Below are 19496 nucleotides of genomic sequence, written 5' to 3'. Positions count from 1 at the left end.
CCTAACCACTGAGCCACCGCGGCGGGTGCACCAGCTAGCCCAAAAACAAGTTTTACGGAAGATTCCTTTGATGACCATGGCGTTTGTTAAAGGTTAGAGCAAGGTGACATAGGCCTAACAAAGTTGTGAAGGTTGCAGTTTTTGTCGGTATGATGAGTGTTACGAGGATGCAAAAAACTCCCTTCTCCCTAGATGCACATCCTCGAAGTTTGCAGGGAGAGCTCTGACATCGATAGTGAACGAGCAGGAAAGAAGCCGACTACGACAGCTTAACCGTTCAGTGGGTGAGAAGCTTTCCAAAGTCAGAATACGCGCAATCGAAACGGACAAAATAGTGGCTTGAGAAAGCAATATAGGGCACGCCGTAGTGGTAATTTATGAAAAACCCGGAGTCTACTCAGCGACACGGTAGGTTGGTAGAAGGAACCTAATTTGGATGAAAGGCTACAATGCACAGTCGTGATTGAGGACCGCTTGACCACTATAAACTGTTTTAATGTTTTCATCGTCTGTTAATTAATCGAAAACGCAGCCTTTTGTTTTGTTCTTACAATGCCTTATCAAAGGCTTTGGTAAAAGGTGTCAATTCAGAAGCTGTAGATCGTGATGGAAAACAGCAGACTGAAGATTTAGAACAAGGTGTCAGTTGCGCAGATTTCTGTGCAAGCCTAAAAGATAACCTGTGAAATGAAAAAAAAAACTACCAAATTATAGTTGTGCTACTTCAGAGCCCCAAGACGCGCTCTTAGAGGATAAAATTCGTTCATCACTGAAGCGTTGTCTCCAGCATGGCTTTGCGCTTGCACTGGCCGCAAGATCATCATCATCATTAGCCTGACTGCGCCCACTTCAGAGCAAAGGCCTATCCCGTGTCTCTTCAAGTAACCCTGTCCCACGCCAGCTGCGCCCACACTATGCCCGCAAACTTCCTTATTTCATCCGCCCACCTAACCTTCTGCTGCCCCCTGCTACTCTTGCCTTCTCTTGGAATCCACTCCGTAACCCTTAAGGACCAGCGGTTATATTGACTTCGCGTTACATGCCCTGCCCAAGCCCATTTCTTCTTTCTGATTTCTAGTCGGACATCCTTAACCCGCGTTTGTTCCCTCACCCACTCTGCCAGCTTCCGGTCTATTAACGTTACACCTATCATTTTTCTTTCCATGGCTCGCTGCGTTGCCCTTAACTTAAGCTGAACCCTTTTCGTTAGCCTCCACGTTTCTGCCCCATAGGTGAGTACCGGTAAGATACAGCTGTTGTACGCTTTTCTCTTGAGGGATATTAGTGAACTGTTATTCGGGACCTTAGAGAAGCCACACCCCATTATTATAGTTATTAACTCTCGTGATTTGGATCTGCGGTCACTACCTGCGCTAAGTAAACGTATTCGCTTACCACTTCCAGCACTTCGCTACCACTGGTAGGCTGCTACTCCCTTCCGAGGCTGTTGAAGATATGCTGCAGTGACTGTTAAACCGTTGGCGGGCTTTCTTTCTTGGCGTGTAAAAATAACCTACGCAGTGGTGTCTTTTCAGCATCTGAGTCTGCTGTCTTTCAAGACCATCTGCAACTTCCGAAGTGACACTAATCTCAATAGCGTAGGACACTTTTTTGAAAACTTGATTTTATTTAGGTTTAGTATATAGGTTACATTTAGGTCATATTTGTACATACGATTTATTTATTTTGGAGAATCCGTCCTTAGATACTGTGTTTTGATATATGGTTTATGTGCGCATTCTAAGCTTAAGAAGGTTGACTGATCACTGTGCAGACTATCTCACTATTTTATTGCATGTAACTGCTCACGTGAAGTCGGACAGTAATGCTAGAATGATAGACGGTATAGTTAGCCTTTGCTACTACTTGTATCCTGGCAGGTCATACTCGTTAGAAACTAGTTCTCCGCCCAGTTCAAACATCCAGAAAAGAAAAGAGATTCCCTGAGCTACATAGCAGGTCGTAAGCTTCTAAAAGATGAAATGAAGAGTTGCAGAAGACTGTTTTTATTTGTTTTTATTTTATATTTTATACATAAATACCAAGATAATATTTCATGCTAATAGTTTAAAATTTTTTTTAACCCACTTCCAAAAGATTTGACGTGATTTGATTCTATTAGCACTAAGTAGTGCGCATTGGGCGCTTGGTTAATGAATAACCTCCACATAATTTTACACGCTTTCTTGTAACTTGCATGCTGTATTCTGTTGATTTACCGATGATTTTCGTTCTTTTGTTATCATATATTCTTTAAGATAGTAATTAAATTTTAAAATAACATTAATTATGGGCATTGTTTTTGCCTTACTATATTATGTTCATTGATTAAATATCGTCGTTTTCTATCACTTCTTTGTTAGCTCTGATTGCGAAATGTGACTGTCATGACCCGCTCACAACCGTTCGCGCTCCTGCGTGCTCGCACAGTTTTCTCTGCACAGATGTAAATGAACTACCGGTATTTAAGTCTGAAGAAAGCAAGCACTACATATGCTTGTAGCCAAGAATTCTCGCTCAGTCATCGAAGTAGCTAGATTTCCGACAGCTTCATATAGTTTCTGCCGAAGTAAAGCTATGGTATAAAGCGGCTTCTGCCTTTGGCCTTGTATTATTAGATGCAATATTTTAAAGTGCGGGTAGACCCTCATTAGTCGGTGATATTTTGCGTTCGCATTTAAGCGCAGTCGATTTCATATACCGATACGAGGTACTCCATGTCCTACCGTGCAACACGCTAGTAGCGACGGAGTGAAGTGTGCTTCGCTGTCAGAGGCTACGCATTTCCGGTGGTAGCTGTCGGAAACACAAGCCAAGGCCATACCAAATAACGAACAAATTATTCTTATTTGGCGTATTCTATCATTTGCCGCGGTATTTATCTCACCGCAGGTAAGATTAATTTGATGTAGACTGAATCAGTATGTGTAACTAGCATAAGTGCGGAATCAGCGCGGAATCAATCTAACAATTTTATATAAACGTAAGCGAATGTAATTAATAGGCCGTTATTAGGAGCAGCTTATTCCCCCTATTGCGTGTTAAAGTGGCGCGGACACTTATTTCCTGCCAGCTACTTTCAACAGCGGGCTTAAATGTTTCTCGAGGCGGCCAGATTTACATTTCTCCGAAGGATCGCGATATTGGTAAAAGTCTTACGATCTACTAGTCGGGTAATTTCCTCAATCCCTTCTTTAGCGTTCCTCGTCAGATGCCAGCTGCGGCCTTGAACGTTATGGCTTTTGCAGGCCCATACCAATGGCCTGGCTTCAACTTTTAGCCCTGCCGACCTTGCAACAGTGGCCTTGGAAACAACCAGTTGAACTGAAATTCTAATGAAGCATATGATGAATGACAAGGAAACACGTTTCGGACTGTCCGAAAGGTGGTAAGTCACGGGGGACATGAAAGGCGTTTTGCGACTCCTTCTTGCGCTGCATACAATTATCATCTGCTTAAGCAAATTCGATTAGAGTAACTCCCAACGCTTACGTGAGGAGCAGCGTCGTGAGAAGAATGACAAGAAGCAGCAGGCCCGTCGTCGCCAACATCCTTGACTCAGTATATCGTGGGCAACCTTGAGAATTGGAAAAAAAAAACAGAAAAAATGACACGGAACGATAAGACACCCGTTGCGACAACTGTGCGTAAGCAGGCATGGGTATACCCTCGATGATTATTTTTATTCTTTGGTTCTAATGAGCGCTTTGGCTCGAGAAGCCCACACTTCACAGACACGACAGAAACTTTGCTGGAGGGTGAAGATAGGATGAGGGGGTGGGTCGAGGGTGGCCATCGCGCCAAAATAGATGCGCTTTCGAGAATCTCGCTGGCAAAGCAACCTCCCCAGTGCACGTAACTCGTCGAAATAGCCAAAATTTGTTGGGCCACAGTGCCGAGGACAACCACGTTTCCGAAAGTCTGAAAACTGATGTGGATATTACTTACGGTGGACTACACGCCTCTCAGTAATTAAGGATCCTGGCAGTAATAGTTAACTAATCTATATTAGTTAACCAGTCTGCTAGTTAGCGCGTCTTAGCTGTTTTTTGGCGAAATTCACCGTTGACAGTGCTATGCCGAAAAAAAAAGCGCTCTTTTAACTTAAAAAGTCTATTTTTACAAATTTGTGTAAAGTCTTAGGTGAAACACCCTGTATACGGGCTCGTTCATATAAGGACAGTAATCGAGGTCCCATAAAATTTTTTTGTTTTCGATTAATTTTTAATATATGATGGGCAAATGTGGCGGCAAAAAAAATCGTACTTAGGTTTGCAAGAAACGATGTAGTTTTTTTTTTAATTGTATATCACGCTAGGTGGAAAACGTCGATTTTGCGATTTCGCAAAACCGCTAGTTTGGATCTCTGCAGAAAGTAAAATAAAATTTTGTGGAACCTAATTATTTTTTCATTAATTCTGTACACGCTTTTTTGTTGGAAGCTAAATGCAGAAATATTTTTTGGTTGCCGGAATTCTGCTGTAAAGAAATTTAAAACATTGCTGAAAAACCAACCATTCCAATAAGAACAGTTTGAGGACAGTAATGGAACAAAAAACAATAAGAACCTGTGGTTTAAATTTTTGCGCAGTATTAATCCGTTATTTTTACTGTCGTCTGACAAAATTTTTACTTCTAGAACGTGCAGATAATTTCTAAATAGGCGTTTATACCATCGAGCATTCGGAAAATTCGAAAAAACCTTTAACGGATATTTAAAAAAAAAACTCTCCGATTTTCTTCAAAAAAATCTTTAGATAGCCTTCAGTATTTGGTAATTCTGGATCTAGAAAAAAGTATTGCATGAATTCGAATTTGAACTGAGCGCATGCGGTTGCGTTTTAGTTAGCTCAATGAAAGAGCCTACGAAAATTCCTTGGAAGCATGAGTTTGCTTGTAAGCGTTTTTTATTAAGTCAGAACAACAATACCTTTGCTTCTTTACGTGGCTCCTATACGCCTGGCTAATGGGATTCAGAATTTAGCCCTAATTCAAAAGTATTTCATGACAATTTGGCTTGAGATTAGATTTATAAAACTTACCTCAAACTTTCATAGCGTTTTGATTAACGGTAGTTCGTTAAACTTAAATCAAAAGTACGCGAAATGGTATAGTTGTGATTTGTGCTTCTGGTGTTCTAAATTAAGCCTTTATCTCTTTATCCAGAAGCAAACAGCCCTTTATTTCAGAAACAAGAACATTGTGTGCATATGTCGGCAAGCTAGCGCTGGCTGCGCCTTCGGTAAGGACTAGCGTTGCCTAAATTAAGTAACTCAAGCCTAAAAAAATAAAAATTGAACTTTGTGATGAGTACGAAAACTTAACGGCAACAGCGAAGCCGAATGAGGCGGTTAAATCGGTGAGACTTCTTTATTGCTACTAAAATAACTTTCAAGGAAGGCGACCGAATTACTCCCCACAAGTTCACAACACCTATTCCAACAGGGTTTACGAATAATGTAAGGCAGAGTTATAAGCAGAAAATATAGTTTTGAATTTTCGGTTCGTCTGGTACTAAACGGTTGCATTTCCATGTGCAGTCAAAGCCTACCATTGGGAAAAAAAAATAGCTGCTGTTCTTCACATGCATTTCCATCTCAAATAACTGGACGCGGAGATCCTGACATTATTTCCGACTGACTGTCTGACGAGTCGGCACATGCATGGCTGGCTAAGTCGAAACCAAGGCGCAACATGCATCAACACAGCGTGTCTGTCTACATGCTAAGGCAGGCTTTGCCAATGAGAGGACTCCCATTTGCTGCAAGAGCAAATATTAGTTTCATGAACTCACATACAAGGAATATCATAACAAAGCTCATGTTTCCGCCACAGGGCACAGAAAAAGTGCCTGCAACGGAGATGGTGGGTTAGTTAACAAACGTCGACCTCGAATGAAAATAAAAGCTTATAAATAGCCAGTGGCTTCTTGGGCGCACTCAAAGGAAAGGTAAATGGTATTAGCATTCAGAACCTTTGGCGCAGCTTACTGACGTTTAGGACAGGATGGAAGAGAGCTGAGAAAGTACATGACAACCACATGTATCGAATTTATAGAGATTATTAATCTAGTTTAGGTAATGATTAGATGGCCCACACCATTGTTTCGGAGTGGAATCAGTTCTGCACTAATCTACCGTCTTGTGCGGGCCACTCCTTGTGAGGATAGCGACATGAACGATTCCCCTTTATTTGCTAGTACAGTTTACGGAGACGGAGTCGTGCGCGTGAGAACGCTTTTTATTTGAAGTTAGCACTTCGCCCAAGACATTAACGTTGAAGCGATTCAGTGCAGGGTGCGTTTTGTCAACAGACTGGCATGTAGGACCACCACAACTTTGAACTGCTATATACGCAAGAGACGAGAGCGTTACTGAACCAATGCGGACTGCCGATGTCCCGTGTAAAATAGTCCAGTAATTGAACGCACTCCAGCTTGTGCCTCAGCCTAAATTAACCGGCCAGTTAAAAGATGCTTTTTTGCTTTTAATGTGGAGGTACTGATAATTACATACGAAAACTTTGTCTGTCTTAAAATGGGACAGATAATTTCTATGGGGAATGGGCGCTCGTATAAAATTTATTAAAAGAAAATAAATATATTCCCTTAACAATACTCACCATAGCTAAAGAATAAAGTAAAATTAGAAGATTCAAGTTAAGAAGGACGAAATATTTCTCTTTGCTCGCATTAACGAGAGCTGGAGAGATTACGATGAATAAATGACTTGTATTAACGTTGAACGTGACGTTGAAACAACCAAACGATGTTTACGCGGTATTTTCTGATACATTGCTATTGTTCTAACTAAAACGCAACCACGTGCTCCCAGTTCGAAGTCGAATTCATGACCGTTGCTCTTGTAATGGGCAAATACGTCGAAATATTCGCCCATAACATATTAAAAATTAAATTGAAAGCAAAAAAAAATGGCCGCGGGACCTCGATTACCGTTCTTATCGGAACACACCCATATACAGAATGTTTCACATGAGACTTTACACAATTTAAAAAAAAGAAATAGTCTTTTTGAGTTAGACCACTTTTCCGGCGTAGCATTGTGAGCGGGTTAAATATTACTACATCAGAATACAGCTAAGGCGTGTTAACAGCAGGCTGATTAACCAATATTGAATAAACTTTTTAACTCTTACTGTTCGGATCCTTAATTATTGAGAAGCGCGTGGCCTATCGAAGAAATATCCATATAAGTTTTTAGAATTTCGAAAACGTGGTTACCTCGGCGCTAGCTGGGACAAAATAAATTTCGGCTATTTCAACGGTTACGTGCACTGGAGAAGTTGCTTTGCCTGCAAGCTTCTCGAACGCGCATGTATTACGGCGCGCTGTAGCCAAAATTTGTTTGGCCACAGCGCCGATAGTATCCGCGTTTTCGAAATTTTAACTGATATGAATATTACTTACGGTGGGTTACACGCCTTTCAGTGGTTAAAGGAGTATAGACATCTAATTCTGGTGGTATGTTTTCTCTATAATGATGCGGAAGAAACTACTACGCATTAATCACCATGCGATGTTCACCTACGACCGCTAAATAATTTATATTCATTTTTTTTCTCTCATGCTGTTTCGGTTTCAACAGCCGAACGGTGGCTGTGACGTCAAAGAGTGCTTCTGTGTCACGTGAGGCACAGAAAAACGTCCATATATCCGCTGCTTCCTCGTTTTAATTTACTGCAGTGCTTAAGCCAACCTTCCTCAAGAGCCGGAATCGCAACGAATGAGGAAGCAGCGATTATATTGCAGTTTTTCATGTCTCACGTGACCTGTAAGTACACGTTGACGTCACAGTCCTCATTCGGCTGTCGAAACCGAAACACGAGGAGAAAGCAATGCGATTATAAATTATTTAGCGGTCGTAGGAGAATACGAGGTTGTAATTCATGCATAATAATGCCTTACGCATCATTACAAAAAAAAAGCGCACCCAAAATTCAGGTGTCTCTACTCCTTTAAGCTTGAGCCCAACAGCAATTGTTAAAAAGTTATTAAATATTTTTAACCAGCCTGCTAGTTTTTCAAATGTTTAGGGGAATCCCCCAAAGTGAAGTAACTTTGTAATAAGGGTTGTGATTGCTTCTTTGAATCCAATTTACTGCCCCTATTACAAATCTACTCCACCTTGGAGTTTGTCGCTCTCGCCCTACCATAAGCTTGCCGTTCCGGTTAGCTCAGTTTGTAGAGCGACTGCTCCGATGAAGCAGTGATCCCGGAACGAATTGTTTGACAAGTTTCTGTGAAAGCTGTGTAGCTTTCCTTTGTAGCCGTATGGCTGCTCTTGGGTGGGTGCATATTGTAATTACTGCCCTTATGAGCCTGCTTGTTAGCACGTCTTGGCTGTATTCTAATGTACTACACCGCTGACAATACTATGCCTAAAAAGCGCTCTGATAACTCAGAAAGCCTATCTTTAAAAAGTATGTAAAACCATGGGTGGAACACCATGCGTGTGTGTGTGTGTGTGTGTGTGTGTGTGTGTGTGTGTGTGTGTGTGTGTGTGTGTGTGTGTGTGTGTGTGTGTGTGTGTGTGTGTGTGTGTGTGTGTGTGTGTGTGTGTGTGTGTGTGTGTGTGTGTGTGTACCTGGGCAGGTTAACCCACCTCCCGGTGGGCCTGCCACAACGCAGGCTTAAGAAAAACCGACAAACAAACGGGGAATGCGGAGAATGGCCGCTATAAGCTCTAGCGGAATAAGCAAAAAACAACCTCATTACTGCTTGTACCATGCCATCTAAGACCAGATTAATTTTATTACTAATGCACGCGCTGTAATGAACAGGCTAACGAAGGAACGTTCGCCTCGATGTGCGCATCAAATCAAAACACGGTATGGAACAACAGCGAGAAAGGGACGGGACAGGACATCTTCCTTTCATGTTCCACTAAAAGGATCCTACCCGGCGCATTTTCACCTACGGCTCGCGGGCGCGTTACCTGCCACGAGCTGACCACTGTCCCACACAGATGTACCCTCGTTGCGTCGTACAAGAGGGGCGATCGCCTTGTGTACGCGGTCGCCCGTACATGCCTGCGTACACAGCAGGTCTTTCCACTCGAGCGTCGACGCGTCTGCGCCAAGCGTGTATCACCGCAAGCGCGCATACCGAGGCGCGGAAACCAAAAAGCAAAAAAAAAAGAGAGAAGAGGAAAAAGAAAAGTCACAGTAGCGCCGTGGGAAATAAAGGCTGCTGTACGATCGCTTTTTTTCCGCATGCGCACGGGCGCGCGAGGGCGCGTTGCGGATGAGGTGCTGAAGGATCAAGTTTGCTGCATGCGACCGAGCGGACGACTCCGACGTTCTGATTGGCGCGCTCGTCAGTGCCGCCCGTACGGCAGAGCAGGCATGGGCCGTAGCAAAACACGAAGATATCTTGCCGTACGAATATACACACATTGATATTGTGGCTCACCCGAGACATGTTTAGCTGTGAGATTTTTTCGTAGCAGGTAAACCGCGATCGGCTGTGATGGCCATGGATATCGGCGCGGCCGATTCTGACGTTTGCGAACGAAGTCGAAACAAACTTTTCAACACCGCAGGCGAGGTTCTAAAACAGCGTCGCGGGAAACGATTAAAGTTTGCGCTATTTCTACTTCAGAAAGTGAAAAAAGGCATCATACCGCGATCTTCACACAACTCGTTCTTCGACCGCTAGTCGGCTACACTCCGCTGAAGACCACCTATATATGCACTGTTCTAACTACGGTCTAAGATTTTTGCCTCCTAATATTTTAAGAGTGCCCCTATTGAAAGTTACGCTATACCCTAACATGTAATAACGATTTCAGAACGACGATGCGATTCGCATCGCGAATTCTCGGAGCCAAGGATACGGGACTATAGAACAAGCAATAGGTTAGCAGTAAATATTTGATCGTTTATAATTATTACAGGCAAATTCACATAGCTGAGATCAGGCACTGGTTAAATCATCAGTTATTAAAACCAGCACACTCCAGTCTTTTTACATGTATTATAATTGCCTTCAATTTGTAGCTTTTTCATAATCTATGCACACTTTAGTTGTCATCTATAAACGTTGGTTGTCACTGTCAAGTAAACAGGACCCCTTGCTGTCTCCCCACTTAAATGTTATTGCAAAAGACACTTATATAAGATGTGTGTTATATATAAGAATTGTGTGTGTCTGAATTGTGCATGTATTAAAAATTCCATATTTTAGCACACTGCTGTCGAGTACGAACCCAAATGCACGAGAAAATTATGACATTCCCAGTAATTTGGAATATGTAAAATCAGTTGTAACTGCAGCAGTTGTGCATTTCACAGAAGAGTGACCGTGCAACAGTACTGCTTTCTCTCTTTAATGTTATTCGGTCCGTTAAAAAAGCCGAAATAGAAATAGCACAACGTGGTGACAATGAAATGGGCCAAGGTAGCTATGACTGCGCTGAAATGCATGGCTTTGTTTTTTGCAGAGTGACAGTGGGCGACCAGTTTTATTTTAGCAGTCATTCCTTAGCTCATATTGCAATGAGAATTGCACAAGACAAGATGGAATGCACCAGTGCAAACGAGCCTGGAAAGTTGTGCTCAGAGCCAGTAAATGGTGACACATGCATAAACAAACTGGCATGTTGTCTGTACAACTCCAAAAAATTCTGACAGTGCCCATGTGAATCAAAACAAAGTGGTAGCTTAGTACTTAGTAAAAGTCCATACATGCCTTTTACCTTCTGTGTAAATTAACATGATGTGGGGGTTGATAAATTGGCTTACATCTGGATGGCTCCTGGTGGAAGTTGTGAACGAATGCTTCAAATATTTAGGGAAACAGGATGCACTGACCATGCATAGGGGTTATCTCAAGCATAATTTGTAGAAATATATTTACAAGGTGAAAGTTGTGTTGTTGCAAAATACAATGAACTAAACATTAAGCATTTAAGTGTGTGTTGGGTATACATGCATATATCCTCTCATATAGCTTTACAGCAATATTTAAGAATTTTTTCTTACAAAAAAATGAGGGATCGTAATAGAGATTCTGGTTCCCAAAACAGCAGATAAAAGTGAGCGTTGTCTGCACCACTTATCATGTATATCATGTATTAAATTTTGGAACGTGCTAGCTGTTGTTATTAGCAACATATTCGGCAAAGTAAAGCTATTTCGTTGCCAATTTGGTTTTCAAACTGCCAAAGTTCCCTTTATGCAAGCCTTATTCTAAAATGACTTAGTCGTTACCCTAACTGCTTGAAGGTCTTTGTCTAAGCTATGCCTGCTTTTCCGCTTCTTACAGGGAGTGTATCTGAATTTAAACAGTCCTGGAAGGGCTGCATGTATTAGGCAAACAAATCTCTTGTTTTGTGGCCTCCTTTTTAAAAATAATTCACCAAAATGATAATCCTCCTCAGAGCCTTATATGAAAACTCGCGTTACTAATGTATGGAAAGCAGCAACTCTATGAATAAATTAATATTGAGTACAGGTGTGTGCCTTTCCATGCCTGTCACTGCCATCAATGTAAGAAAATCAGAGTCACACACAAAGTTCACAGCAGCTGTAATCTGACTCCATTGATGACGACAGGACTGTATGTGAAATTTAGCTTTACTATAAAGGAGAAGGAGGCACCCTTTTATAAATATCGTAAATGCTGGCCCGATAACATACCTGGCTGGCCATTTCAGATGAGGATAAGGATCAAATGACTCACGCACATAAAAGTCACATGCGTAAACATATGCACCTAGCATTTTAACCACTTCTCATAATGGAAGTCTCTGTGTTGCTTCGCTTGAAACAGGGCAGGATACAAGCACAAAAAAAAATACAGACACATATCAGCTCGTAATGGAGACGGGTATGGCTGACAGTAACAACTATAAATGCAGCCCTATTAACATTGGCAAATTGGCTATTCTCAAGCATGCAGACGGTTGTTCTGGAAGGTCTGAATGTTGATATTGATAGTGGGATGGCAGAGCATATAGCAATCAATGAAGACTAGTTAAATGAAACAGTGAAAGGCAGGTCATTAATGAATGTAAGAAAAAGGGAAGGGCCAAATACGATACATTTCGGGTTGCCCGAGATTCAAACAAAAAAAAAAGGCAGGATCACCAAGACTTAGCATGGGCCAACTACTGTTAGCTTGCTAGGATCACTTAAATCCCGCTCAGAACAGTACGATACAAGGCATTATTTTATAAAGGATTTTATCACATGCTTTCTCAAAGAGACTAAGGTGCAAGTGTACGTCACGAAGAACGAAAAGTTGGCTATCACAGGTATGCTTTTCAAAAAACGTACCGATTTGGAAGAAACAATTTAATGAGCCACAATAATTTAGCAGTGTTAGAGTACATAATGTTTTTCACGCTTAGGAACAAATGCTAGTCATTGAAATGGTGCAATGTTTGGGTGCTTGTGACATTACCAGAACTAAAACAAATTACCACATTCTGCTGAATACAGCCATGCCTCGTTATTTTCCACCCTGTAATATGATGGTTTGAATTATGGACAGTTTTTCTGGGGATTAAACTTTATCAAAGCAAGCATTCCTTAACATGGAAAAATGCTGTTTGGACAACTTTCAGGGCATAAATGCACAAAGCCCATTGGGACCTGCATATTTTCGTTGTGTAATATGGAGTCGTGTAATATGCCGTCTGGGGTGACAGGAACACTGATTCCCGTGGACGCAAGCTCATGGACGTTATTGACAGTTTGGACCTGAGTGTTGCCACGACGGAATTAGCCCCACTTTCTTCCGGCCTCCAGACTCAGCGACAGCTATAGACCCGAGTTTGCATTCAACTAACGTTCGAGTGAAGTGGTCAACAGCGCCTGACCACATGGGAAGTGATCATTATCCGACTTTCGTGTTTGCTGCCGACTTCGTATGCGTGGTCCTAAAATCAGCAATGTGGTCAACTGGGACAAGCACAGAGAGCACCTAGAACGTGTTTCTGGTGATGTTATTTACAAGATGATTTCTAGTAAGATGGCAGCAACTACGGCGGTCAAGTTACCTGATCATTTTCCGGCCCCGGATTTAAAACTTAGGAACCTTTGCGCAGCGAAAAGAAGGGCGGAGCGACAACTCATGCGGAAGAAGGACGACAGGCAACTGAAGACGACCTTCAATAGGCTGAATTTTGCCATTAGACGGCACAAGAACAAGCTGTACAGTTCGCAATGGGCCTCGTTCTTCGCTAGTCTGACTGTGTTCTCACCGATGACGAGAATATGGCGAGTTATTGGCAGCCTTGCTGGAGAATCTCGCTCTTGGAAGCCTTTTGAAGCTCTTGCAATACGCAAGGAAAAACCTATCGCGTGCTTGACAGAGGAATTTGCAGACGCACTTGTACGTGTTAATTTTGGAATGGATATATATACACCACCTGCTTCCTCCAGGTCTATAATGGACGTCCCGTTCAAGCTTAGGGAGCTCCAGACTGCGCTCAGTGGCCTGCGGCGCCGGTGTGCACCAGGTCACGACGATATCACCAACCAAATGCTGCATAATCTGCCCCTGGAACTCAGGAAGGAGCACCTAACTTCATCAATCGAGTTTGGGAGACTGGCCATGTTCCTCCGTCATGGAAGGTGGCATATGTGGTTCCAGTACTGAAGCCTGGCAAAGACATGACGGACCTTGCCTCGTATCACCCTGTGTCATTGACCTCGTGTGTAGCTAAGTTGATGGAGAAGCTGGTAAATGAACGCTTATCGTGGTGGCTTGAGGACAGCGAGGCACTGCCAACATGTACGACAGGATTCTGCTGAGGTCTTAGTGCCCAAGATAGCGTCTTAGACTTGATGAGTCACATCGAACATCAGAGAGCTTTCGGCCTTTCCACTTTAGTCATTTTCCTTGACGTTGCAAAATCTTATGACAACGTGCTTCAGAGCTTAATTCTGAACAGTTTGCAAGGCATGGACATACAGGGCCATATGCTAAGATTAACTTACACGTTTATCAGTGATCGTGCAGTTCGTGTACGGTTAGGGAGTACCTTAAGCACTGAAAGGGTTTTATCACGAGGTGTGCTTCAAGGAAATGTGCTTTCCCCATTGCTCTTTAATGTCGTAATGGCTGGCCTTCCCGATTCATTGCAAAAAAATTGCAGGCAAGTGCGTATGTCAATATGTGTTGACGACGTTTACTGCCTACCAACACAAGCGATTAGCTCTGATAGCTTGACAGACTCTACTTTCGGTACAAGCTTACTTTCAAAGTGTGGGATTGTCTCTGTCAGAGGAAAAATCCGGCTTTGTTCTGTTTCCAGGTGTAGGAAGACGTCAATCACGGTTGAAGATAGACCTTGGTCACTCTTGCATCCGCCAATTTAATCACACGCGTTTACTGGTCGTCATTATTGACTCCCGTCTACAGTGGCGAAAAGCTGTCGACGCGATTTTCTCAACTCTATCTTCGCGTCTCAGTGTGATCCGTAGAATTGCAAGTGAGTAATGGGGAAACCATCTGGGCTAAGGATCCCGGGCTGGACCATTTTCATGGCGTTCTACAACTTTCGTATACATAACTCAGCGTTTAAAGCCATATTTAAAATGTGAATTGACCAATGTCGACCAATTATAAAAAGAGATGGACCAAAAAAATACTAAACGGTACTTTACTCCTAACAACATTCACGTGCTTTCAGTAAGGAAGAACGATGACGTTCTTTTTTTACATCTTGATCTATTTTACCTGAAACAACCTGATTTGCGTTAAGCGTGGCACTGTTACAAATAAGACGTACTTTATTGGTCGGCTTTGAACATTGCACGAGTCTAAGCTTGTCGTGTCCGTCGAGATATTATAATAGTGTACACCTCATTTTCATCTCTATGTGTAAAGAGATATATTGAAACTCTGTAACACAAAAATTTTGTGAAGCCAGGTCCGTGAGAGATACTACCAAGTGGGATTGGTTTAGCTCAGCATATTCAACTGTCAATCTTATAATTAGAGGTTCGAGTTTTCGGCTTCTATCTTAAAAAAAAAAATCGGTGCACTTCTTTTCATGCTCATTTCAGAAAGCATGTTTCGGTTTTTTTCTATCTATATTATTTCTGACGAATGAACTACTGGCTGTTTTGGTCTTTTAATGCAGCTGTTCTGTGCGGTAAAAAGTCGCTTAAAGTTCATCTCTGCGTTTTTCTCAACATGAACAGTTTATTTTTCGGTAATTAACGTGCAAACGGTAGTACTTGCAGCCATGCTTTTAAAAGAAATGACTATCGTCAGAAAAAGAGTAACTCGTGTTAGATGAGGTAGCCGGCAGACAAGTTCGCTAATAGAAGTTTGCGTATGAGGGCTAGAGTCGCAAAATATAAGTTTGCTTCTAAGGACTAGATTGACATGTTATCATTGGGTTTCGCGGGCATGGAATCACGTGGTTTGAGTGTTTATGGCAGCTGTGACACTACTGCTCAATCATCGAGGTAGCCAGAACATACATTTTCGGGACGCCCATGCACAGTTTAGGGCCAGTGTCCCTGCATGCAGATAAAAACCCACCTAACCGACTAACTGCTTTAAGCGGGTGATGATAGTGAACAAATAGTGCTCAGCTAGCAGGCGACAAGTAGATGTGTTTCCTAGTCACAGGAGACATGTACTCTGGAGGAGCAACGCCTCTAATCACAAAACTGCGCGGCTTATTCAACAATTTCATCGTCGCATTACGCCCCTGGCTTCCCTACTTGGTTAATTTCAAACTTTGAGTGCAACACATACTGAACAATCAGCTAGCTATATGCCTTTCATGCCAAGAATACTCACCTTTTTCGGTTGAAACCAAATGTCAAATTGTGAGTTCGACGTACGTTTTAAGAAAGTTATTAATACATGGAATTAAGACACGAAAATAAGAAAGTTAATTTCACGTAAAAATTAAAAAAATCGGTAAAATTACTTTGTGGTGTGCAGTAAAATACGGTAAAATATTGAAGGCCAGATTGAACTGTAAGCATTAGCTCGATATTGTCACTTAGACAGGGGTGTGATTAGCCATGGTACGAGAAGTTTTCTCTTGGTAGAAGGGCAACGCCCCAATAATTTATGAGCGGCGGTTAAGAAAAAAAAATGCATCATATCCCAGAATTCGAATAACATCGGCATCGAAGCGATACCGTACGTGACCCGTATTTAAATTTTCGCTGTTTTCGAAACCGTCGTTCGTTCTCTTCCACACCCGATTAGTCGAAACGCTGAAAGCGGATGTCAGTTCGGTTGCGACTGCGAGCGTCGGCAGGATGCCATTGAGACCCAGTTTGAACGTAACGCAGCGTAACGCGCAGCAGCACTATTACTCATTGCAGATAAACGGAACACAACCACAAATAAACCGCATTTCAGCTGCTTATCAGATGCCACAGTGAAGAGGTAATCAAGAGGTGCTTTATTCATTCAGTGCACTTCACAGCTTCATTATCACTCCTACTAATTAAGACAGCACCTCGTATCGGTAAGTGATAATTGCTGCCAGGTTTTAAACGTTGCTTTCGCGCACTTTGCGGTCACGCTTCGGAGAAGGCAAACGAAAAGACCTTTGGCTAGCCGACGTTGCACAGCTCTCCACGCTAGGAAACAGACCACTCGTTGTGTACAATCAGTGACGACTATCATTACAGAATTAGGAAACGTTTTAATGCCGTAGCGTTAAAGGCCCCGTTACGCGGAATATTCGGCGTCGGCGTTGTGAGCTAAAAATGACGAGCATGACCCTGGCAGGTGGTCCCCAGAGAGTAGCCGCAGGAGGCAGGTGGGCCACCTGTGTCACGTGACATTGCGGCGTCACCACAACCTGCCCACCGTATAGCGAGCAAACTGCCCACTGTGGTAGGTGGCAGTTAGATTAATGACTGCTCACTCGGGAAGAACAACTTGTGCCGCACAAGGATCACTGCTGGGAGCATCTGCCATCGCAGGGCAGTGGCGCATCACCGCGCCAGGAGGGGCATGAGGACTCCCAGGGATCTATGACTGTATAGTAGAGAATGACCAATTCTGCATATATGGGCATTAAACCCATTAACGCTACCGCGTCATGCCCTCGAGGCGGATGTTAAGTGCCCGTCCAATTTTTACGTATCAGCCTCTTCTTATTAGTCGCGACGTTGGCTCGGCACTGACATCAGCCGCACCGGTAGCTTCGCTTGATGCCGACACTGCCGACTCGTCGGCGCTAAGATATTAGACGTTTTTAGCATACCAGAGACGTACTGCCGGAGACGTATACCGGTTTACCGGACGCCGGCTGCGCAAGCACAGTGACCCTGCCTGAGCCCAACAATTCTACTGCGCGTGCGCAAGAGGGGTCCGTTAAACCGGTATACGTCTCCGGTATACGTCTCCGGTATGCTAAAAACAGTCTATTCTTGCTATTCAGCCTCCTCAGCCCCCAGAAGCACCGAGCGCAGTGTGAGGGTGACCTCACTCAAGTGCCGGCCGGCGTTCTTCACGAGAATGCCGGGGTTGGTATCGGAAGTGGGATCCATAGGAAGGCTGGTGCTTACGAAGCCACGGCTCATAATAGCTGCCTGCGTCGCCCGGTCGGCGGTAGCTTTAATTTCGGCTCTTGCTATACCGCACCGCCCACTACCAGCGATCAGAGTCTGCATTTACGTCATTTTTCGAAGATTACATCACCAGGGAGTCTTGAGTTTGAATCATAGGAGGGTAAAAACTGTTTAATGCGAAAGCATTATTACTAGGCTATGCCGGCGAAAACGTGTTCGCAAAATGTGCGCACTAAATGTGAAGGCGGGGTTGAGGTATCCACCGAGATGTTGAGATCTGAGAGCTACTGCGTCGTTTCCTTTCGTTAAAACATTTCCTTTCCTCAAAACACATCCTTTCGCGTTCCTCCACGTAAGCAGACTTAAGCGCCCTCAGAATTTTTCAACTTTGAATCCAAACCCCACAGCAATAAATGCATCTTTTGCTACCGAACAAGCGACAGCAAAGGCACGAAATGAAGCAGAATTGACATCTGAGCTGGTTGGTTTTTTATTTTCAGAAATTATATAAAGCGCACTTAGGACAACAGACAAGGGAGACCAAACAACACAAGCGCTTTCTTGGACAGCGGCAGCCCACCACACAAAAGTCGCAGTTCCAAAGGGCAAATTCCACGCTTGGCATTCCAGGAGGCCAAGCGCGCCTTGTGCGCACAAACAGGTGGAATTTGTCCTTTGGAACTGCAACTTTTGTGTGGTGGGCTGCCGCTGTCCAAGAAGGCGCTTGTGTTGTTTGGTCTCTCTTGTCTGTTGTCCTAAGTGCGCTTCATATAATTTCTGAAAAAGGCACGAAATGCCGAACTATCGGATTTCGCTAAGAACAACGAAATGATAAAGTTTGCCTCAGTGTCCCTTTAAAGTTCAGCACCTCGTCACGGAATTCATCTTCTAATATTGCAGCATCTTAAGATGTTCTGGCACACAAAAACTAGTATACTTCAAGCTGGCAGCAGCGGCGAAAAATAAAGAAAAGTTCAAAAAGTTTGCGTCTATTGGTACTAACCTGCAGAAAGAAGCCGGGGAGCTCGTTAGGCGTGTCTTGCAAGCTGCCGTCGCTGCTGAGAGGTGGGCAGGCCGGCCGGCGAAGGCTCCTTATATAGTACACAACAACACGGAGGAACCAGTGCTGAAGATCACGAGCGCCGTTCACAAACCACGCCTCCTGGCGCAGTTTCTTTTTTTATGCCGTCAATGATCGCGCGTAAGTACACACGCTACTTGGGATTCTGTACAGCTTGCACAGCGCGGCAAGGGGAATCTGCAGAGGGAAGCAAGGGAGCGCGTTACGCAGGCCGTGCTCGCTGCTGCTAAATCGGTTCTTATGCAAATAGTGACGTGAATATCGTCGCGCAACGTGTTCAGTGATTGTATAATATGTATGCTGTTGGACATTGGCACTCTGCCCCCGTGGAGGTTGTGCAACCGCGCAGCGTGTGAAAGCGGTCGCGATCTTCATGACTTTTGGCATGATTTTTTGCGCCGCGGTAACCATCAAATAAAGGGTTCAACGTGCATTACAAAAAAAGAAAACTCAGAGGACGGTTACCCCTGTGGGACGAGAGAATTCAGGAAGGGGAATAAGAGAGCGAGTTTGCATCTGCATGATTACAGAGATTTTTTTTTTTAGTTTTCAACACGCACACTCGTTCTTCGACTTTCGCTTCTCTCTTGTTCGGAGCTCCAGGCGCGCGGCGCCACAGCCGCTGGGCTTCCTCGGGCGGCGTGTTTGGCATCAGCCATCCATCGTGATAGTTCCTGTGGCAGCCACCCTCCAGTTCCGAATGCGTACGGTGTCGCCGTACCCTCTTCCTTGCCCGGTAGCCCACCTCCGGATGGTTCCAGTACTAGTTACCGCCTGGGTAAGCTTTCCAGCGCTCTCGACAAGCCCTCCTCCTTTCGAGGTAGCCACCCTGCGAATGGCTACCATAGCAACCACCCTCCGGTTATGTCGACTGTTACACCACCACTAAACT

The 19496-nt window shown here is 43.7% G+C and overlaps 1 protein-coding gene across 1 annotated transcript in view; it reads right to left on the bottom strand.

Annotated features, from left to right (window-relative positions):
* Positions 1–18655, bottom strand: part of LOC144106683 (cytochrome P450 3A14-like) — a 53103-nt gene extending 34448 nt beyond the window's left edge. The window contains exons 1-2 of the mRNA XM_077639525.1: positions 18527–18655; positions 3493–3577 (exon numbers count right to left, since the gene is read on the bottom strand). Of these exons, the coding sequence (XP_077495651.1) occupies positions 3493–3551 (59 nt within the window). The 5' untranslated portion in view covers positions 3552–3577; positions 18527–18655. The remainder of the gene's footprint in view (positions 1–3492; positions 3578–18526) is intronic.
* Positions 18656–19496: the final 841 nt, after the last annotated feature.

The sequence above is a fragment of the Amblyomma americanum genome, chromosome 10 (genome assembly GCF_052857255.1).
Source record: "Amblyomma americanum isolate KBUSLIRL-KWMA chromosome 10, ASM5285725v1, whole genome shotgun sequence".
Lineage (NCBI taxonomy): Eukaryota > Metazoa > Arthropoda > Arachnida > Ixodida > Ixodidae > Amblyomma > Amblyomma americanum.
Note: the sequence above shows the minus strand (reverse complement) of the source record. Positions and strands in the feature narration are given on the sequence as shown.